The sequence below is a fragment of the Elephantulus edwardii genome, unplaced genomic scaffold (genome assembly GCF_000299155.1).
Source record: "Elephantulus edwardii isolate Elephantulus edwardi_28Jun2011 unplaced genomic scaffold, EleEdw1.0 scaffold00297, whole genome shotgun sequence".
NCBI classification, from domain to species: Eukaryota; Metazoa; Chordata; class Mammalia; order Macroscelidea; family Macroscelididae; genus Elephantulus; species Elephantulus edwardii.
Genome location: NW_006400047.1, coordinates 1,724,301 through 1,746,420, shown reverse-complemented (window position 1 = coordinate 1,746,420; position 22,120 = coordinate 1,724,301). Strand labels below are relative to the sequence as shown.

Here is a 22,120-nt window from a genome sequence, read left to right as displayed (position 1 = left end):
GGCAGCCCAAATACCCCCGGAAGAGCGCCGCAGGAGAATCAAGCTTGACCACTATGCCATCATCAAATTTCCCCTGACCACTGAGTCAGCTATGAAGAAGATAGAAGATAACAACATACTTGTGTTCATTGTGGGTGTCAAGGCCAATAAGCACCAAATTAAACAAGCTGTAAAGAAGCCTATGACATTGATGTGGCCAAGGTCAACACTTTGATTAGGCCTGATGCAGAGAAGAAGGCCTATGTTTGACTTGCTCCTGATTATGATGCTTTGGATGTTGCCAACAAAATTGGGATCATCTAAACTAAGTCCAGCGGGCTAATTCTAAATAAAAATTTTTCTCACCAAAAAAAAGGTACTTCAAGAAGGAAAGGGTTGGAAAGACGCTTGAGTTGAAGTAATAAGCCCAGGTAGAAAGTGAGAAGCATGCTGATACATCAGGGAGATTGCCATCAGTGTCACAAAACAAAACAGCTATGAATTGTTGAATGAAAAATTTGCTTTGTAAACTTTCACCCAAATCACAATTAAAAGCTGTTGGGTTTGCTTTAAAATTTCAATATGCAAAACACAAGAGAGTCTTGAAGCAACAAAATCTCAAAATGCTCCGATGTTGGTTTTCAAAGACCATTCCCTACCAAAAGGTAACATATCTCCTTGGAGAATGGTTAATTCCATTGCTAGTGGAAGAAAAGCCCAAAATGAACCAAAGGCTATTTTTATCACACGAGACATAAGGATATAGCAGAGGCCACAGGAGCCCTTTTAACAAGACTCTCACTGGCCAAACTGGAATAGATTCTTTCAGGTATCAAAATAAAGATAATAAAGGATTATAATCCATTACATAACTCACAAATGAGAATGAATTCTTTCATTATGGTGGGAAGTCAGGAAGAAAAGGAAAAGAGGAAGAAAGAAGGGAACAATGGCAAGCTCTTCCAGCAGAGTGCCAAAAAGTAAGGAATGACACAGGAAAAATCATGAATCAAAGTTCAAACTCATAATTTGGATGAAAGACAAGATATTTGCATGGAATCAAAGCCTCTCACTACCAATTATTCATTTCAAACAAAAATAGTCTTACAGTAGAGAAGCCTGACAGATGAACCCTTTAGCATTACTAATACAAACTGAATTTATGTGTCTTCTGATAGGATACTCTATGAACCCAGTATAACTTCTGTGTTATTCCTGTAAAAAAAAAAACAAACCAACACACACACACACAACTACTTTAAAAAGCGTAACTTGAATCTCATCAGAACAACTCACCAGTGTGGCTGTGTTGTTAACTGCTGTCCAGTATGACTCATGGATAGCAACCCTAGGAACATAAGATTTAGTGTGCCTGCCATCTTTTACATCCATACTTATTCCTGCCTGTTCCAAAAAAGGTGATCCAATAGAGTATGGAAATTATCAAACAATTTCACCAATTAATCACATGTAATAAAAGTCTTGCTGAAGCGCCTGCCTGTTTTATGTACAGTACTAATAATAACTGGTAACTCTAAATATAATAAAGTGACGTGTTTAGAAGAACCTGAGGTGCTAATGACTTTGGTATCGTTCTCATCGGCTCCTTCTTTTTCTAGGATTTGCAAGGACCCTTGATAGTGTAGTGTGTCATGAAATGGTCTGCTCACTAAAAGGTAAGTGGTTCAAATCCATCTAAGCAGAAGAAAGATATGCAATCTCTTCCTGAAAAGATTTATAATCTTAGAAACTCACTGTAGGATGGACTCTTTCCTAAAGCAGTAGGTGTAGGTTTGTTCTTCCTGGCTAGAGGTTCCTTCAACTGCTCGGTTCTAGAAAACCTTCTGTTCTGGAGGTCGGCCCCTACACGCAGCTGTCAATGCTGAAAATGCTCAACAAATAGGCCCTCAGGCAATCCTGCTTTCTCAAAGGCTTGTGTGTTTCTTTGATCAACCTCAAACTCACTGGTAACAGTTTGCTGACTTGCTCTGCCTAAAATAGAAGAAACTGGGATCAGTGCATGGATATATAAATCAGCTAAGAAAACACCAAAACTTACTTACAAAGTCGTTCACCTATAAGATAATAATTCTCTGAAAGTATGACTCATCTCATGGCAAAGGCAGTCAGGCTGTTATTTGACTGCTTCAGCCTACTTTATTTTGGAAACTAGAAGGACAAGCAAAATTAGAAAAACCTGTTTTATATTCAATTTACATTTTAAAAAATATTGTATGTTTATACAAAAGCAGTGGTTCCATCCAATTACTATTCTTCACAATAGTCATATACTTTTAAAAAGTTACATAAAAACAAACATCATAGTAATGCTAGGGATCCAACTTAAGATCTAAAAGCTTACCAAGAGCTTGTTGTTGTGTCTGTATCCCATCGAGTTGGAACTGACCCATAGCTGACCCTCTGGCAGGTTTTCAGAGGCAGTTAATCAAAATGGTCCAGAATCTAACAAAACTAGGGTGTCCCAAACCCCTGGTAATAGAATTGTTTACCTTCATACCAAGAAGGTTGGAAACACATCAAAATCTGCATATGGTGTGTACCGGCTAAGAGGGGTGTGTGCTGTGAGACCTACATTTCTCATGAGGTTGTCAAAAACAAAACAACTTGTCAGCGGAACTTACGGTGGATCCACGTGTGCTAAGTGTGTCCGTGCCTGGATCAAGCGAGCTCTCCTCATTGAGGAACAGGAAATTGTTGTGGAAGTATTGAAGGCACAAGCACAAAGTCAGAAAGCTAAATAGAAAAGATGGTTTCTTTAAAGTAATAAAATCCTATTTGTTACGGTTCAAATCCACCAGATGCTCTGCTGGAGGAGGAATAATCTCCTCCTGTACCAGTCAGATCTGATGTGATGGTACACACACAAAAATAATAAAATTTTTTCTAAAATCCAATTTTTTCTGTTGAAAAAAAAAAACACAAAGCACACAAGAATCAGGTATTTATAGCACAAAAAGTCATAGACTTTCTAACCTTTTCTTTTAAAAAAAATTAACATTTTCATTATTTTAATAGTGCCATTAATAGATATTACTCTCAGAGTGACATTTATTGAAATGTTTACTGATAATTGTCATTCAATATAGGAGCACTGATGGATTAGTGGTGAGTGGTTGGGCGGCTAACCCAAAGGCATGAGGTTCAAATCCACCAGCAGCTCCTGGGGAGTTAAGCAGTCTCCTCCCATGCAATCTATTGCCCCTGAAAATCACTGGAGAGTCAGCTATGAGTCAGTTCTAACTCTGCTGCAATGTGTTTCTCATTCAGTAGCTGAATTATAGACAATCTTTTCTTTTTAATGTTATTTGTGCAATAAGCATGTATTATCTTTGTAGTGCAAAATAAATCTATATAGGCTGATTTCTTTTGGAATTGTCTTGAAAAATATCTTTTCAAAACTCAAATATTTCCAAATTTCACTTCCAGGATGGTAGTACAAGCCTCTCAGATAATTCATCCTCCTCAGCTAACTATCAACTAAGACAAAATTGGGAGCTATGGCGGTAAAATCCTTGGGGAGTTGTACTGTTACCCTAAAGGCCACACTTCTCTTTGGTGATTTGAAACCACCACCACAGGTTTCCAGGATGATAGACAATCTCGTCTCAAGTTTATAGCCCTGAAAACACAGTGGATAGTTGGTTATCAATGGAATCTGACTCAAGAGCAATACATTTGGATTTTTCGTTTCCTGATGGACAAAGTAGATACACCAGAACCCGAACAGTTTTCTTGAGATTCTGGGGCCAACATATTCAAGCAGATTGGGGAAAAGTGGGTCCCCCAGCTGTAGGACTTTCGCAAAAGGGTGAAACACAATCAAACAACATGGCAGAATGTTCCAATGTTTTCTATAACAGTAATGTTATACAGCATTTGCCTTTTTGTGATATATTTCACTCAGCATAATGTCCTCCAGGGTCACCCATGTTGTATAATGTTTACGAGTCCCTTGGGTTTTTTCTATCCTGCATAGTATTCCATAGGAAAACCAACTTGAGTTGCTTCCATCTCTTTGTTATTGTGAAAAATAGAGCAGTAAACATGGGAGTGCACACATCTATTTGGGTGGCAGCTCTGGTTTCTTTAGAGTACATTCAAGAGGGAAATTCTTGAAAGGAAAAAAGGCATAAAAGAAGAAATTAAGTTTCTGTGTGTAAATTTTGTCTACATCTGACAGAACCCTGAATTATACATGTGCAGGGAAGGCTGCCAACAACTCCATTAAATAAAATAACTGAAATGAAATGTCACCCACCAGAGACTAAATAGTTGCAGCCTTAATTACACCAAGTTAATTATCTGATAATTAGGAAAAATAATTAAAATAACTCTGAATAAATACAGAAGAACCCTGTATAAGAGAAAAAAAGTTTTTAAATTAGTAACTTCTCCTCATTTCCATCTAGTTGGAATTGACTCAACTTGACCTTCCAATGGGTTTTTGGAGGCTGTAAAGCCACATGGGAGAAGGTTGCCCATCTTTATTCCTCAGAGCTGCTGGTGGATTTGAACTGTCAGAGTTGCCACCTTTTGGTAGCAGTACAACTCCCTATGTACAGTGCCAGCAAAACTCCCTAAAAATGAACAGAGACATGTAGAACATCATCAAAAGACCTGACACAGATATAACTAATGTCTCAGAGGAGGGAATGCTGCAGGAGAAATAAATTTTAAGAGAGGAAGCCCAGAACATAGCAAGATTTTTCAAACACGTAAATCTACAAATTTAAGAATCTAAGCCAACTTCGAACAGGATAATATATAGAACAGAATATCTAGGCACAACAGAGATAAAATTAACAAACAGGGGAAACCATGAAAAGAATCAGAGAAAAAAAATTACATACCCCAACCAGGGAAATGATTCAGTATTTTTCAAAAACTTAGGGGACCAGAAAGAGTGTGAAATTTTTATAGGTCTGAAATAAAATAAACACTAAAAAAATAGTTATCTTATGTTTCGGGAGCTCTGGTGGCTTAGTGGTGAAAAACCGCACTGCAAATGGGAAAGCACATGGTTCAAATTCACCAGCTGCTCATGAGAAGGAGGGGCAATCCCCTCCCGTGTGATTAAACTGTCCCTGAAAACTCACTGGAGGGGTCAGCTATGGGTTAGTTCTGGTACACAACAACAGTTGATATTTAGAATTTTGTTTCTTCCAGTTGCAAAAGTAGAGGTTATGAGTCTAATTACCAATAATTACAAGTTTTAAAACACTTCCTCCAAAATTTCTGAACATAAGCTAGGTTTTCTGTAGGCATTCGTTGTTTCCTCACTGTTGTTGATATTACTTAGTGAACACTTTATCATGGCTATGTAAAGAATTTTTTAAAATGAACACTTTCAAAGGTTATTTCCACTTCTCATTTTTAAACCAATTTGTTATTCCAACCAATTAACTTAGAACCAACCAACATGGTTAAGAACCCTCATTCTCAAGCCTACCTCCCACAGCCTAAACATTTTTTTGGAAGTTGACAAAGTATAGTATGTCTATATTTCTGACATCTTTATCTTCACTGTCAGGTACATTCATCTTCAGTTTCTATGTAATACTACTAGAATTATTTTTACTAAATCTTTGCATGACAGCTTTTCTCAAAGTGGCAGAGCCATACCCTGCATCTCAGGAACTACTTGGACAGGTAGCTTGAAAATTGAAGTTGTAGAAAGATTTCATTTTACTTGAATGTAATTAGGAGTCATTCCAATAATATCAGTACCAGATTCACTGTCAGAATATGGTGGTCAAAAATGTTCCTGACATTTACTCTATCAAACTAACCCATCATTCTAACAATATACCGTTTCTACAATTTCTGCCAACTCCAAACCTCTAGTTGGTGTTTCTTGGGCTCAGAAATCTGGAGGGCCCTAGAAAAAGCCCATGAAGCTGCACAGGTGGTGGCTCTCCCAGGTGGGCCAAGAGAAAAGACCTGGGTGGACAAAACTGAAGGCAGCTGATCACCTTAAAGGAAATGTTCCAGGTAAGCCAAAATTTTCAGCAAGTCCTACCCAAAGCAAGAACCACTTCTTCGTTAAGTATAATCATAAGAGAACTGCTTTTATTAGAAAAGACTATCTTTCTATGACAAACTTTCTCCAATTGTCAGAGCAGAACATCTCAGACACTACTTGCACAGGTAACTTGAAAACTTTGTCAAAAAGGTCCTTTTTACTTAGTTGTACAAACAATCCTCATGGAAGCAGTAGTCAAGAGAATAAGACCTAAGGCACTAAAGAGCAAATGTAACTTTGAGGACTAAGGCAGGCCTGTCCCAAACCAGGGTAGATCGTATTTTATGTTCCTATTGTTTCATATGGATGCGAAAACTAAGCAACGAATAAAGACCAAGGAACTGGTGGTTTTGAATTGTGTATCCTTTTAGTGAACATTAAATATATTGTGGACTTCCAGAAGAATGACCAAATCTGTCTTAACAGCACTGCAGCCACATCGTTCCTTAGTGAGAATGGGAAGATTTCATCTCACACGCTTCAGACATGTTACTTAGGAGGGGGCCCGTCCCTCAAAAGTAAATCATGCTATGATAAAGGGTCCATGAGGAAGAGCCTCCAGAAGACAGACCAACACAGTGGCAGTGGCAATGAGCTCCAACATGACAGGAATTGTGAGGATGGCACAAGAACAGGCAGTGTTTGATTCTGTCCTACAGAGTTTGATGTCAATCAATGAAAACCCAAACAATGTAACAAAAATCCCAGTCACTGCCATTGTTTCCCATTCACAGGAACCCTCTATCACGTTGCAATGATTCTACAACCCATGCTAGTTCAAAATATGGCAGAATGGTATTCTGTTAAAGAGAAATTCTAGGCAGTAACTCAGGAGTTGAACCATTTTCCAAGAGAACCAATGAAAATTAATTCATTACTTCAAAAGGACAGATCATGCACATTTTATTTACCATTTAATTCTCTTTTGGGGCATGGGTAGGGTTTTTTTCCCCCCTCAAGTAGACATGCTTAGCTAGCTGAGTACATAATACAGGGGATTCTATGAAGATTTTGCATATAAAATACAAAAATCTGTTACATATACATTCATTTAACAACAGTTTGTACATCACAATGAGTGCTGATGTCAAAATAACCCCTGTAGTTCTTAACAAGCAGCATGAAGAAATGGTGGCAGCAGCAGGCAGAGAAGCCCCAAAGGGCCGACTGTTCACACAGGGCAATGACTGCCGGGACACAGACCAAGGTCACATCTTGTTTTCTTTTAGTATGCACACAAATAAGATGGGAAACAATGAAAACTAGGAGAGTCCGTTTTGCTGTGCAGGTAGATTGCATTACTGCATACACACTGGGAACTGGTAACCAACATTTAATGAGTTTCCTGTTCATTATCACAAAAAAGACAATTTATATTACTTCCATTATTCTGATTTCCAACTACCAAACTTCCAGTAGCTCCTTTTCACTTATCCATAAATTTCTGAAGACGTACCTGGTACTAAATTAATCCCAGGAATAAGAAAATCTGTAATTAGACCCTAAAAATCAAGTTTGTATGAAGAGCAACACTGACAGTTTTTAGGGAGAAATGGTATTCTGGATAACTTTTGAAAATATTTATGGGTCCTTTTTGCCAGAATCCACATTGCACAATTACAAACTAATTTTTTAACTTTTAAATAAATGTATACACATGTGCACACCAAACACACACATAGAATTGAGAGGTAATGATTTAGCATTAATAGATGTGTAAATGATCCGGCTGTTCATGATGAAGGCATTAAGTGCATAAACTAGAAAAGCAAAAATAAATGCAATTAAACAACATTAAGTACTAAGGTTCAGGTGTCTTAGCACCATTCAGCACCAAGGGAAATTCCCAGTATTAAATAATAAAAGATTCAAAAGCATAAAAACTAATGAGGGTTATTATTTGATGTGGACCAAAATTCAACTTTTCCTTAAACTCAACTTTCTGAAAATGCCTAACATGGCATTCTTTGCTAAAATACATCTGAGGTACTGTACATAAAGTTAGATGGCACTTAGTGGAGGGAGAAAATACTGAACCAGGAATAAACAAAACCAAAAAAACCAACCTAAATTCTTTGAGGCCATAAGCTTTCTAAAATCATTCAAAGATGATTTTTGTTTCCCCAAACCAAAAGCCATTCTCAAGGGAAAGTTCATGAAAAAATTCACAAGGCTACTACTAAAACTCAATTATGTTTCAACATCAGCTAAGAGAATATCTGGGGTAAATTTAGCATTTGTAAAGCTTCTTTCCAATCATAAAGAACTCCAAAATATAGTATATAGCCAAATTCCATATGCCATCTACAGGCTTTTTAAACTTGAGTGGCAACTGAGTTGTCAGGGAAAGACTTTGATTTTAAAAAGCATTTAAAATGAGAGAAATGCACCAGACGTAAGTAGTTCATGTATTATTTCAAGAAACATTTATTTCAGCTAAGGATTTTATAATACACCACACACACACACACACACAGATTAATTTCTCTGTAAAGATTTACCACTAGTCTTGAAAATCTGATGGTGTCATGAGGAGTCAGACTGCACTTGACAGCCGTGAATGTGGTTTAGGCTTGATTCTTGCACAGGCGCGCTCTCTCTCTCTCACACACAGACTTCTTGCACGGGCTATCTCTCCCTCTCTCACACACGTGCGCACAGGGTCATGATGTACACAAAAGCAGTTTGGGTTTTTGTTTTTAACTATAAGTCACATTTAAAAAAAAAACAGCCAAGTAATTTTCACCATAGGTCACAGTCAAAAATGTTTAAAACTGACAGTCAAGGATGACGACCACAGATAATAAATGTGGAGTGTCTATCCTAAAGTTAGTTTTACTAAAGTTTCAATGTTGAATGTTAATCTTGTGCTCTAGAATCCCAAAGTGAGTTCAATAAGTCTGAGTTTTCCATAAAGACGTAGACATGTTTCTCCTCTTTACTATACCTATAGGAAGAGAATGAGCTATAGAAGGAGGAAATTCTAGCAGCAATTCTTTACTTGGTGTGGTAGAATGTTAGTTTGAGAAAATGCAGATACAACAACAAAAATCCCACATGGCTAATTATATGCTTTCTTTTCAACCCTATAGAGCAATATTGTTAGCATAAAATTGGGTAAAAAATTTGCTTATTTACAATTGTGAAATCACAAATTGTTCAAACCAAGACACATCAGCAAATTCTGCTTCACTTGTTGGTGTTTTTGTAAAATAGATAACCTGAGACAGAATGAGCAATTCTGTCCTAATCTTTCATTGCCTATAAAAAGAATGGCTGGCAAAATTATCAAAAGGAGACCGAATTCATACTCAGTCTCTTAAGATGCTGAATACTTTCTAAAAATCATCATTTAAACAAAAAACAAAATTTGGATTTTTTATTTTAAAAAATTCAACTGTACTTAAGTAATTTATCAGTCTAATTCTGGTACAAGGGCTATTGTATTGCTCCCTGAAGGCAACTCAACTCAGAAGTTTCTTAAGAAAAACAGGGTCAGAACTGAAATGGCATGAGGTTGCGAAAGAAAGTATATTGTGCAGGATAAATAACTGGGTTTTGGCTTGGCACAGGCCTCAGAAAGGAAATTATGCCATCTTATATCTCTTCAAGTTTGAAACAAGATTGAGAGGGCAGGGTAATGAGATTAATTTAAACTGAACAACCAGAACAGAAATAACAAGAATGTTAACACAACTGTGGATAAAAATGCAGTCAATGTCACTGAACAATTTGTGAAGAAACTGCTGAATGGGAACGTAAACTTTTATGTAAACCATCACTGGAAAGCACAGTATTACTTTTAAAACCACAAAGAGTTTAGACTAAGCGATTTATAGGGACACTTCCAGAAAGAAATTCATTTAGACACAGCTCTACTGTTCTTCACTGGCTTGCTGTGAAATTCTTTCCATTAAATAGTATTTCTTTAATGACAACTTTTTCTGCCAGTTTCATCTACAATCACTTCTCAAATATCCCAGATACTTTTAAAATATCAAATAAAATAAAGCTAATAGGGAACAAAATTTAAGGCATTTTTTTATTATTATAATTTCAGCCAAGGAATGATGCATGCTACAGATTAATCTTTATTTTTCCCCACTTGGTTTTTCAAAGAACACCACCATTTCAACCCCCAATAAACATGGCACTTATTTATTTCTTCTGCCTCTAATTTATCCCAGATTTTCAAGTGTTTTCTTTAGTAATGATGCTTTCTCCTGAAGCTCGGGTCTGTTATCTGTCTCCATAGTGGCTAAAGACTCAATCAGGAGCACTCGGCATTCAGATGTCAAACTTTCCCACTGCTTTGACTCTAAATGGAAAGAAAAACCAAAGAATTCTTATAAACCAAGAAAAGAACAAGAAAAAGAAATTAAAATAATTCATTATACTCTTCTTCTATATATTTAACATAAATACAAAGGAATCATGTGGTCAAAGTTTAGTATAAAGTGTTCAGATGGTCAAGAGTTGTCTCAAAGGGAAACTACTGACAAGCTTTTGAGCTTATCAGAGAGTATCATGGCCTTCCCCTGGTATAGGCTAGACAGAGCAAAGAACCTCAATGAATTCAAATGTGACAGATTAAGTAAGAAAGCCACCTCAACAACAATAGCAGCAAAGGCCTGTTTATAAAATATACTCAGTTTAAAAAAGGAAAGACACAAATGTGAAGAATACATTTTGCAATTCTAAGGTCATTTTAAATAAGTACTATTTTTACTCTATTAAAAAAAATCAGAAAACTAGATACATACAGAAAGCTTTAAGAAAGTCATAAAAGTACATGAGACTACATCTTGCTGATAAGGCTCAGTCATTTTCTATGATGTAGACCGGTCCTTAAAGAAGGACATCAAAGCTTGGGAGGGTGGAGGGACAGCGCAGGAGAGGAAGGCCCTCTATGAGGTGGATTGATTCAGTGACTGGGATAATAGGGGGATGGATGTGTCAGAGGCAGTGCGACTGGCACAGGACAGAGCAGAGTTTAGGGTTGTTGTACACAGGGTCACTATGAGTCACAAGCGACTCGTGGGCACAAAACAACAACAACAGCTACTTAATCTTTGAGCTTGATATTCTTCACCTGGAAAATACTAGCATGGGGCTAATAAACTGAGAATCTGGTGATAAAACTACATGCTTATCTCTTTTAACAAATAAGGGTTTATAAAATGTCCAATATTATTGAGCCTAAAATGCCTGTCCTAAGAAACCCTAAGAGAGGTGCTTTAATTGCTAAGCAAAGGCAGACAGTCTTGGAGAAAAACTCTATCTCCTTAATCCATGCATTCAGAACAGTAATAGGGAAGCTGAGAAATAAAGACAAGTCTCTTTTGAAAGCAGAAATACATATGCTGTGAGATGAAATGTCAGCAATTTTCTTTTGCACTGCCAACCCTAAGGCATGCAGTTCAAATCCACAGGCTTCTCCAAGGGAGAAAGAGAGGCAGTCTCCTTCATGTGATATACAGCCCGTGAAAACCAGCTATGAGCTGGTTCTCACACAATGGTACACAACATCAAAAAAATTTTTAAAATACATGTTTTATGAACACCTTGGGCCCTCCAATCAGAATTAACAAAAACTCACCTTCAAGTTTTTTCAGCAATAATTCTATCACAGATAAAGCTTCTGTTCTCACAGAGGAGTAGGTCTTATTTTCTAAAAATAAAGGGTTCACATTATTCATTTTATATTACTTAAAAAGGGAATCTCTCAAAGCAAATTGTTATTAAAAGATACTCAGAAAATGTAATCCCATGGCAAGACACACCTATTTTTTAAAGTAAGCATCTGTTTGGTAATCATCATTAAAAGAATCTTGAAATGTGCTGTATATCTACATTTCCAACTTTAAGAAAAATCAGCCCTAAACAACAGTAACCATAACAAATGATATATTTAGAATGCCCATTTTAGAAATGGGAGATCAATACCCTCTTACATTCTGGCAAGAGTTTTTACTGCAACTGGTTTTCAACTAATGCCAACAAAATTTACTGGCACTGACTGTGTTCAAGGATTTCTCCAATGCACTAGATGCTCTTTTCTTTGAAACTTAAATGAAACATCTTCAGTAGGCTGGCTAAGTAGCCAACTTCCCAATTTCTTGGCACATACAAAGAAGCATTTTGAGCATTCCATTTGTTTTGTTTAAACACCCTAATTGGTACTCCATCAACTCCTGGAGACTTGCTTTTTTTCAATAAGAGACTCCTTTCTTCAACAACAAGTTCTTGATCATACATTATTTCCTAAAATGTCCGAATGCTGACCAGTTCTTCTTGATACAGTGACTTAGTATTTTTTCCATTGTTTTTTTTTATGCTTCATGCATTGTTTAATATTTTCTCTAAACTCCTTCAACATACAACTAAAGGGACGAAATTGTTTTCAATGTTTTCAGCTTGAGACACTTCATGTTATGTTTTCCTTTTCTGGTTTTCTAACTCTAGGTTTTTAAACATTTAATTACAGTGTTCTATTTTGTCGTCTCAAGATCCTTCTAAATTTTTTGTTCTACTTTTCCTGTTTTCTTACGCTGTTCTATGTGCAAGACTAAGTTTCAGATCTCTTTGGACATCCATTTTGATCTTTTTTTCTTTCCCATATTCTTAGTAGAATGCTGAGGGTCATATAAGTGTGGAGGAAGTGGTACATATGAAAAATTATCATGATGTAACCATCTTAGTAAGGATCAGTTCAAGAATCATCATTTATACATGTTAAACCTAGAAAGAAATATTTGAAGAGGTTGAAGGTATTTAGATAACTTTCAAGTGTGTTTCTATAGTCTGTTATTAGATACAAGAGGAAAAAAAACACCAACTATAATGTGAGGGGGTAGGGGTGAAGCAACACTTAGACCATGTTGCCAAACCTAGCATGATCAGTGAGAACAGATGGGCATAGCTAGACTCTCCAAATAAGAAGAGTACATGTGTGTTCCCTTAACGGAATTCAGACCTCAGATCTAATCTTAAAGAAGCATCCAACAAATACAAAATGAGAATTTTTACTTTTTTTTCCTATTTCTATAGAGACTTTCTTCTATCTTTAAGAAAATATTCGTATTACAGAAGACAGAGAAAACCCAAGAAAGTATTCTAGATTAAAACAAAGTAGCTTTGTCACATTAACTGCGAGAACTGAAGACCATTCTCAGCAACCAGAATGCTGACATTACTCTGAAGGGCCGTACAGTTACCGTGAAAGGCCCGCAGGGAACCATGCGGAGGGACTTCAGTCACATCAGTCTCCTGGGGGGGGGGGAAGAAGAGGCTTTGTGCCGACAAATGGTGGGGAAACAGGAAGAAACTGGCTACTGTTCACACCATCTGTAGCCATGTACAGAACATGATCAAGGGTGTTACAATGGGTTTGGTTTACAAGATGAGGTCTGTGTCTGTTCATTTCCCCATCAATGTTGTAATTCAAGAGAGTGTATCTCTGGTTGAAATTAGAAAATACAATCGGAAAGTCTGAAGGAGACCAGGTGTTGCTTATTCAGTATCTCAAGCCCAGAAAGATGAGGTAATTCTTGAAGGAAATGACATAGAGCTTTTATCAAATTCTGCTGCTTTGATTCAGCAAGCTACAACAGTTAAAAACAAGGATATCTGAAAATTTTTGGATGGTATCTATGTCTTCGGAAAAGGAACTGTCCAGCAGGCTAATGAGTGATAGCCAGGAGTTTTCCTGCTACAGAAATGAGGCCGGTCAAGTCCTATGCATCTGATTTCAAAATGCATCTGATTCTTGTAATAAAATTCTATTAATTTAAAAAAAAAAACAAACACCCACAAACTAAAGAAGCATGATAACGCAATTCAATAAATGATACAGGAGTGAAGCAATTACTAAGCAAGGGAAAAACCCGTTAATGATAGTCAACGACAGACCAGAATATGAATGGTAAAATGTAATAAAAAAGAGTCCATTATTAGTAGCATACTTCCTAAGGTGGTAGGCGCTCTGTGGCTATGTAAGAGAAAATATAGAGTTTAGGGAGAAAAGATCATGAGATAAGCAGCACACTTATAAAGAGCTTGGAAAAGTCTGCATAGAGGAAAAGTAAAAACGATAAAGTAAATGAGCATTACGTTAAAAGATGATATTAAGTTAAGGGTATATCAATGATTGCATACATTTCTGAATACTTCTGTAAGCCTGAAACCATTTCCAAGTAACTGTTTAAAATAAAACTTTTCACCAGTGTTTTTATCAACTCTCCTCTCACTGCTATCTAGTCAGAACTGGCCGATAGCTGCCCCTGTAGGTTTCCAAGATTATAAAGACTCTATGTTTCTCCAAAGGAGCAAACAGCGGACTCAAACCACAAAAGCAGCTCAGCTTTTGGATGAGCAGCACAATTCTCTATGGACACCACCACCAGGGCTTCCACTTTCTACTCTAGGCACCAAAATTCTAAACTGTAGGTCCAGATTAAAATATTCCGGTTTAGAATACACATGAAATGTATTAAGAAGGACAGTTCAGTGGGTATTCTGTAAATTCAGCTCCTATTACAAAGTAGAGAGCGTTTGAAGTTCAGCAACTTAAGCTTTAAATAAAAGACCCCTTATAATTTCTGTTTTCCACACTCACCTAAAGAATATGTGATTGATTTACAAGTTTCAAGGAGAATTTCAGCCAAAGCCTCAGGATCAGCATGTTCTTCTTGCAAAAGCATTAATCTATACAAATCAAAAAGCAAGATACAAATTAGGTATTAAAAAACATTCTAAGACCTTTCAGAGGCAACCAATTTTTATTTGTATCATTTTGTCAAGTACTAGTTTAATATTTAAAAAAAATAAAATGCCAAGGAAAGGGGGAGACAAAATTAGTATTTTAACCATAAAGCAAAGTACCCCTGAAAAAAGGCATTCATTGACTGTAGGACTCCTAGCTGGACTTTCCATGTGCTCAGTTTTAGCCGTTCACACATCAATTTGCACAACTCCTGACGATAACAACCTAGGGAAAAACAGCAAGATGGGGCAAACAAGAGATAGAGGAATAGAGAGAACAAGAGAAAAAGAGAAATGTAGAAGAACAATGACAGAAGGATATGAAGAAAATTAAGTAGGAGATTGGGAGAACAAAATGAGGGAAAGAGAAAAATATGGAGGAGAGAGCAGCAGAGGAAAGGGAGATGAAGGAAAGAAAAAAAATTAAAATACTTCATATTAAAAGCCACATTTCTCTAAAACAAGTCAGCATACATAATTTTGTGCTCTTTCCCAAACAGATTTCCTTGCTAAGAAACCTCTCAACGAGGTCCTATGTTCACAAACATTCACTTTCAAACCACTATTACCCTCCAGAGAACTGATCCAGGAGCACAATGACCATACTCCCTTCCTCCTGCTAAACCCCAAAAGATGCCAAAGCATCAGTGCTGGGAGCTGGGAGCTTCTCTCTAGACATACACACTTCTGTACTTGCTCAACTAATTACACAATTCATATCATGTTAAATGCTGAAAAAAGAATATAAAATCCGACAAAGGCACTAGTTCCTAAATGTTTAAAATTTAATATGGCACAAACAAATGTGAAAATGATGGGTCTGCAGTCTGAAATATTACATTAGTAAATAAAACTACTTATGATTCTTCCTACATACAAGGAACTTGTTTCTCAAAGTGCACACAATAGGCAACAGGGCTTAAAGATAAGTCTGACTGTAAGCATAGTCAAGCCAGAATAATCAACAGTACTCCTAGAGCATTGAAGAATATTGAGATGGCCAGTAGGATGCACTGCAAGACAACCTCAAAACGCCAGCATCATCTCAAATTCAAGAATCTGACAAAAGTCTCTAAAATAACTGTAATCTAATTTAAAAAATAAAAGTTTACTGTTTATTTACTTAATTCTTTGGAAAGACAAGTCCATTTCTGAAAATCTCTTTTAAAAAGTCTTAAGTTTCTCAGTGAATTTGAGATTTCACTTATTTATACACTAGGTAACAAGTCTCGAGATTAAGGGACCATACTAAAAAAGTTTGCAAACCCCTCAGAATGTGTGAGGATAGCAAAAGAGTTCTAAGAAATTTTAAGTCAAATTCTCTGCATAAAATGTATCACAGTAGTTAAGATTATTGGCTAATTAGAATTTATAATGAATAAAATTTCACTATTAATGAACTGTATCTTCTAAGAAAGAATAATGGTAACTCGTCAGACAGAAAACCTAGATGCTCAGTAAGTAACCTCTGGCTGCAGCCTTTCTTCAAAGGCAGGTTCTGGTGCTTACGCTGGGTCTCAGCATTTTGGGGCCAGGCTTTGCCCAGGCTCTCAAAGGCACTGAGCAAGGTTTCCATCTGGAGCTCCTTTTCCTTATCATTCTCATCTTCATTTTTGATTGTCCGGACTCCAGTGCTTTCAGGTGAGCTCTAGGATGTAACAAGAGGAAAGTATTATTTAGTATTATTTTCTTCCAAAGTTGCAGCCATACTATTAAATCAATCAGGCTAATAGAGTGAGAGAGTAACCAATATAAATCAAATGCAAAATGCTCTCCCATCTCATTTTTAACAACTCATTTAATCCTTCTACACCAGTAACTCAGTTTTCTATTTATAATGATTTGCAGCATAAATATTACCTCTCTATTAAACGTTGGAGATCCCTCAAAGAAATTTAAAAGCACAGGTTTGTGAGTTGTTTTTGTTTTTTCCTAGAGTTAAGAAATTTTTTCTCTGTATTTGTGAAGAGAATGGGACACATAGATATGGCAATAATATTTTAGAAACTTCTAATATTAGCCATATTCACTGTTTTTAAAAAAATTCTGTTAATGGTTTGTATTCCTATACATTGTATTTTGTACATGTGCTTTTTGTTTTATACATTCATATACATTCTATTTTACATATATATAATTATTACTATTTCTCTATATCAATTACCACTCAACTTTATCAAGTCCCCACTGAGCCTTTTCCATTACATTTTTTTAATTAAGTTTTATTTTATACTGGTTTACTTACAAAGTTTATATACATTCTATCTCACACCAGATCTTTTCCATTCCCTTTAACCACCCATCCTGCTCCCCATCAAATTGTGCGACCCTATGATTAACCCCTCTAGCCTCCCCATACACTCCCCTAACCCATCCTCACCCCTCTGCTCCCACCCTTCCCCCCTTGGATCCTCATACACGTTCTGCAATAATGGTCTTATACAGTATTTGTCCTTATGGGACTGAGTTAGTTCGCTCAGCATAGTTATCCAGTTCCTCTTAAGTAGTGATTTACAAAATCATTGCTCCTGTGTTGTGTGTAATATTCCATGATGTGAATGTACCATAATTTCTCAATATATTTGATTGTGGTTGGATATTTTGGGCTGTTTCCACATTCTTGTGATGGTGAATAATGTTGTTATGAACACTGGTGTATAAGTCTCCATTTGTGCCTCAGTTCTCATTTTCTTGGGATATATTCCAAGCAGTGGAATAGCTGGGGTCATATGGAATTTCTAGGTTCAGCTTTTTTTGAGGACATTCCATACTGCCTTCCAGAGTAGTTGTACTATTTTACAATCTCACTAACAATGTATTACTAGAACTCCTATCTTGCCACATCTTCTCCAACATTTATTACTTGCTGTCCTTTTAAACTTTGCCACTTCTAGTGGGGTGAGATGGTATCTCATTGTGGTTTTGATTTGCATCTTTATTGCCAGTAATTTTGAGCATTTCTGCATGTGTCTGTTGACCATTGAATTATCTTCCTCTGTGAACAGTCGTTCCATATTTTTTGCCCTTTTTTTAATTGTTACAAATCTTTTTTCTCATATAGGCTCTGAAGGATTCTATAAACTTTTGATGTGAGACCCTTGTCTGAAATGGTATTGCCAAATATTTTTTCCCAGTCAGTAGGTTTTCTTTTCACTCTGTTGGAAAAAAAGGTTTTGATGTGCACAAGGATTTAATCTTTAGAAGATCCCATTTATCAGTTTTACCCTCTCCAGACTGAGCATATCTGGCTGCATTTGGTAGTCTCTGTCGATCACAGACTAGGCCATCTAAGCTTGATCCCAGTTTGTATCTGATGAACATATGGTTTTGGGCTTTACTTTCCTGGTCTGTGATCCACCTTGAATTGATTTTCATGCATAGTGAGAGATGTGGATTCTGTTTCAGCTTTTTGTAGGTACAGTCCAGTTTTGCCAGCACCATTTGTTGAAGTTTTCATTTCCCCCTTTGATAGGTTTTATTTCCTTGTGGAGTATGCTGACCATAAATAATAGCTGGGTCCATTTCTGGGTTCTAAATTTCGTTCCACTTGTCTATGTGCCTGTCACTGTGCCAGTACCATGCTCTTTTGGCTATTACCCCTGTGTAGTAGGTTATATGGTGAGGGAGTACTATGCCTCCTCCTTCAGTTTTTTGTATTTCAGAAGTGCTTTGCTTATTCAAGGGTCTCTTGGCTCTCCAAATAAATGTGACATTTCCCTGTCAATCTCCTTGAAATAAGAATTTTGTGCCTGAATTCAGATTACTTTGAACATGTATGTAGATTAAAAGCATAGATTTCTTTTTAAAAAAATAAAGTATAAGTAGTACTATATTTTAAGTCAAACAAGAAGACTTGTACTTCATAATACTAGAGGTGGAAAAAGCTCTGGTAATAAGTCTGATCCAAACCTTTTTTTCTGATTAGAGACTAAAGGAAGTAGCTTATCCAGCAATTTAATGATGTAACAAATCCAAAGAAAGGAAACAAGTGCTATTTGGCAGCAACACTTAAAATAAGAATGCTATTTAAAATTATGCATGTGTCACTTTAAAAATTGGGGGGGAAAAACACACCAATCTATGACCCACTTCTTTGAACTAGTGCTCAATGTTTAAACATGTGCTTCACTTTCCCAATGAAACCACAGCCTTGTTTGGGGATGTGATGGTAATCACGGTCCACATCTAGCTCTTGTCTCCACTCCAGCAAGGCTAGAATTGCTTCTCAAAAGCACATGTTGCTCCCACACGTGCTTGCTTATTTTAATTCTGATAGAATTCATTGATTTCAGTATCTGTTCTTCTCTGGGCACATGAACACCCAAAATGAAGACTAATTTCCCTAGCCTCATCTGCAGCCAGTGGTAACTCGCTGACTAGGCTCTGGCTAACAAAATACATGTGGAAGTGCGGTATAGCAGCTTTCAGAGATTCTCTGTAACACAGATCTGGCATGCCCTCGTTGACCCTTCTTCGTCCTTTTTTAATTTCTTCTACCATCTCCTAAGGAGTCCTGGTACCACAGTGCAGAACACACAGGGTTGCTAGCTGAAGGGTTCAAATTCAACATGTATTCTGTAAGAGAAAGAAAGGCAGTTTCTTCCAAAAAAGATTTACAGCTAGGAAACTATATAAAAGGATGACAGGAATCAGATACAACAAGAGGGGTGGAGGTTACCATCTCCTGTCTAGAATGAAGATATACCATGAACAATGAGGCCAATGGCCACACCCTAAGGAAAGCAGAGCTAGAAGCTAAAAGGAGCCAGAATCCCTGAAGACTTTGCCAAGCTCTCAATTTTCATTTAACATTTTTTTCATTTAAAAACTTTAATTTTTAAATTTCTAAGAGCACTACGATTAAAACACAAGAAAACTTTAAGAATTTCTCTTAAGTATAAACCAGCCCTGATGATCCAGGTGATCATTACCTTCTTGATGAGAGGTACAACAATGTCAGAAAACTCCTGAAATCTGTCTTCTTTGGTGGCCTTCAGGACATCGGCTGTACAGCGGATTGCAACAATCTTGTATTTGACATTTTCCCTGCAACACTCCTTCAGAACAGCCTGGAGAATTTCATTTGTGCTAGGCTGACTGGGCACAGACTTTTCCAGCTCTGCACTACAGGATCCACACCAAAGAATGAGTTACTAAAGGCTACAACTTTGGGGATCAGCATAAAATACAACACCGCTAATGAAAGAACCCTTACCTGCAAGCCGTCACAACGCAGGAAATGGCTTTCAAAAGTTCTTCCTAAGGGGATGAAAGATGAGGAAATACAATTACCCAACACATTTCATATACCTTCTCTTTGGTTGCAATTATCTCAAAATAATCAAATCTCTTTTACTAGAAAATTTGTAGAGTTCCTCCTAACCATTCAGTAAATGACTCGCCCCACCCAGGATCACATAGCAGAGAGCTATAATACTAGACCTGACTCCTAATTCAGTACTTCAACAATACCACAAAGTCATCATCCAACACAAAGGACATCAGTATGTGTTACATAATCTCAGGTTCTCTATTGAGTGTTCATGTAGCATATACTATTAAAACTATGTGAAAAATGTGAGTGATTCACAGGACCCAGAGTTGGGTACCCTCAGCTCAAGGTGTAGAAGCAGCTCTCTTTACATTTCAATTCATATACACATAACTTTGATGGGTTCATGAGGTCACCACACACAAATGGTAGTCACTTGGTTTCAAGTTTAACATGGAAAAGTTAAACAGAAAATAAAAAAATTAATCTCAGCATTACTGTTTTATTCAAAGACACATGAGTTACTCTGATAAAAATTACATACTTAATCAGGCATCATTTACCCAAAATTTCTCTTTGACTAGGAAATCAGATTCACAAAAATAGTCCATTTTAAGTATGACAAAAGCTGAATCTTACTTATTTTAAAAAACGCAAGATGAAGAGTATGATCCTTTAAGGATACCTTTACATTAAACTGGGCATGAATAGTTTTTACCTTTCCTGCCCATGTTCTTCCAGACAGGCCTTGCAGTAAAGCGGTCAGTATCATTCCCAGGTAGGGTGGAACTAAAGAGGTGGTCTGTTTTGCAATCGATGCCATGGCAACTGCACCCTGGGCTTTCATTTTCCAGGACTGAGACTGCAGAGCCTTCTGGGTAATGGTAATCAACTCTTGCATGTATAATCGAATCCCACCAAAGGAACCTGAGTTAAGAAAAACAAAATTTTTAGGGAATGAAAATAAGGTTAATTATTTCTTCATTTCTAAGTAGTTGTCAGTCTAAAGCAGTGACTTTCAAATGTTAAACCCAACTCCCCCTTCAAAGGAAGAAAAAACGGGGTAGTAGTGCTGTGGCTTATCTTTATAACAAGACTTTAGGAAAACAGGTAAGTCCACAGAGAAAGTAGTACAAAAGGTGGTCATCTATCCAAGTGAGAAACACAGTTGAGAACTACTACTCTAAAATATTATAGGTAATTTTTATATTAAAATCATTACTACTTTCTCATTTATAAGTAAAGCTCCACTTTGAGCAGAATTTCTAATCTCTCAAATGAGCAGAAATGAGAAATAAAGATAAAAGCTTGCAGTGCCAACGATGAGCACTTAGAAGTTTGGAGAGACTTGTCATTAAATGAGATGCATGCTATTAAGGTCCTGGAAATGTAAGAACAGGACAAAGCATGCAGCTCTATTAGCTGCTATGGAGTCAAACCTAAATTATAGCATCCTGATGCACAATGGGACTAGACTGCCATGACTCAAAGGATTTTCACTGGCTCATTTTCAGAAGCAAATTTCCAGGCCTATGTTCCCATCTAGAGGCTCCCATGAAACCTGCTCAGCCAAGCAGAAGCCTCTGCTGACAGAAGCCAATGGTTGCCCTAGATGTCAATCAGTAACAACTGTTTCTGGATCTCCTGTATGGAAGACAAGAATGCTGTCACTGAATCACCTGTATGGAAGACAAGAATGCTGTCACTGAATCACCACTGCCTGTGAGTAAGTACCAAGCAAAAGAAAATCCCTCTTTGGTTCTGAAGAAATAGGCTTAATTAATTCATGAGCACTAACTATTAACCAGGGAGCTCTGGTGACCTTGTGGTAGATTAAGAGTTGAGCTGCCAATCCAAAGGCACACGGTTCAAATGTACCAGATGCTCGAGGGTAGAAATGCGGGCATTCTCTTCCCATGCAATTTAAAGCCTTTGAAAACCCACTACAGAGGTTCTGACTTGACATAACAGTAACAAAAACATTTACTCTCAAATCCCTATGCACATCCAAAAACTTCTCCAGTAGGGTAAAAAGGGAAGCCACTGACTGGGAAAAAGTATTC

General features: G+C 37.0%; 1 protein-coding gene across 1 annotated transcript in view; it reads right to left on the bottom strand.

The window, feature by feature from the left end:
• Nucleotides 1-10,050: 10,050 nt before the first annotated feature.
• KIAA0368 (KIAA0368 ortholog) overlaps nucleotides 10,051-22,120 on the bottom strand; it is a 107,371-nt gene continuing 95,301 nt past the window's right edge. The window contains exons 41-48 of the mRNA XM_006900849.1: nucleotides 20,776-20,984; nucleotides 20,001-20,044; nucleotides 19,717-19,909; nucleotides 16,295-16,433; nucleotides 14,906-15,011; nucleotides 14,640-14,728; nucleotides 11,622-11,693; nucleotides 10,051-10,340 (exon numbers count right to left, since the gene is read on the bottom strand). Coding sequence (XP_006900911.1) covers nucleotides 10,201-10,340; nucleotides 11,622-11,693; nucleotides 14,640-14,728; nucleotides 14,906-15,011; nucleotides 16,295-16,433; nucleotides 19,717-19,909; nucleotides 20,001-20,044; nucleotides 20,776-20,984 — 992 coding nt within the window. The 3' untranslated portion in view covers nucleotides 10,051-10,200. The remainder of the gene's footprint in view (nucleotides 10,341-11,621; nucleotides 11,694-14,639; nucleotides 14,729-14,905; nucleotides 15,012-16,294; nucleotides 16,434-19,716; nucleotides 19,910-20,000; nucleotides 20,045-20,775; nucleotides 20,985-22,120) is intronic.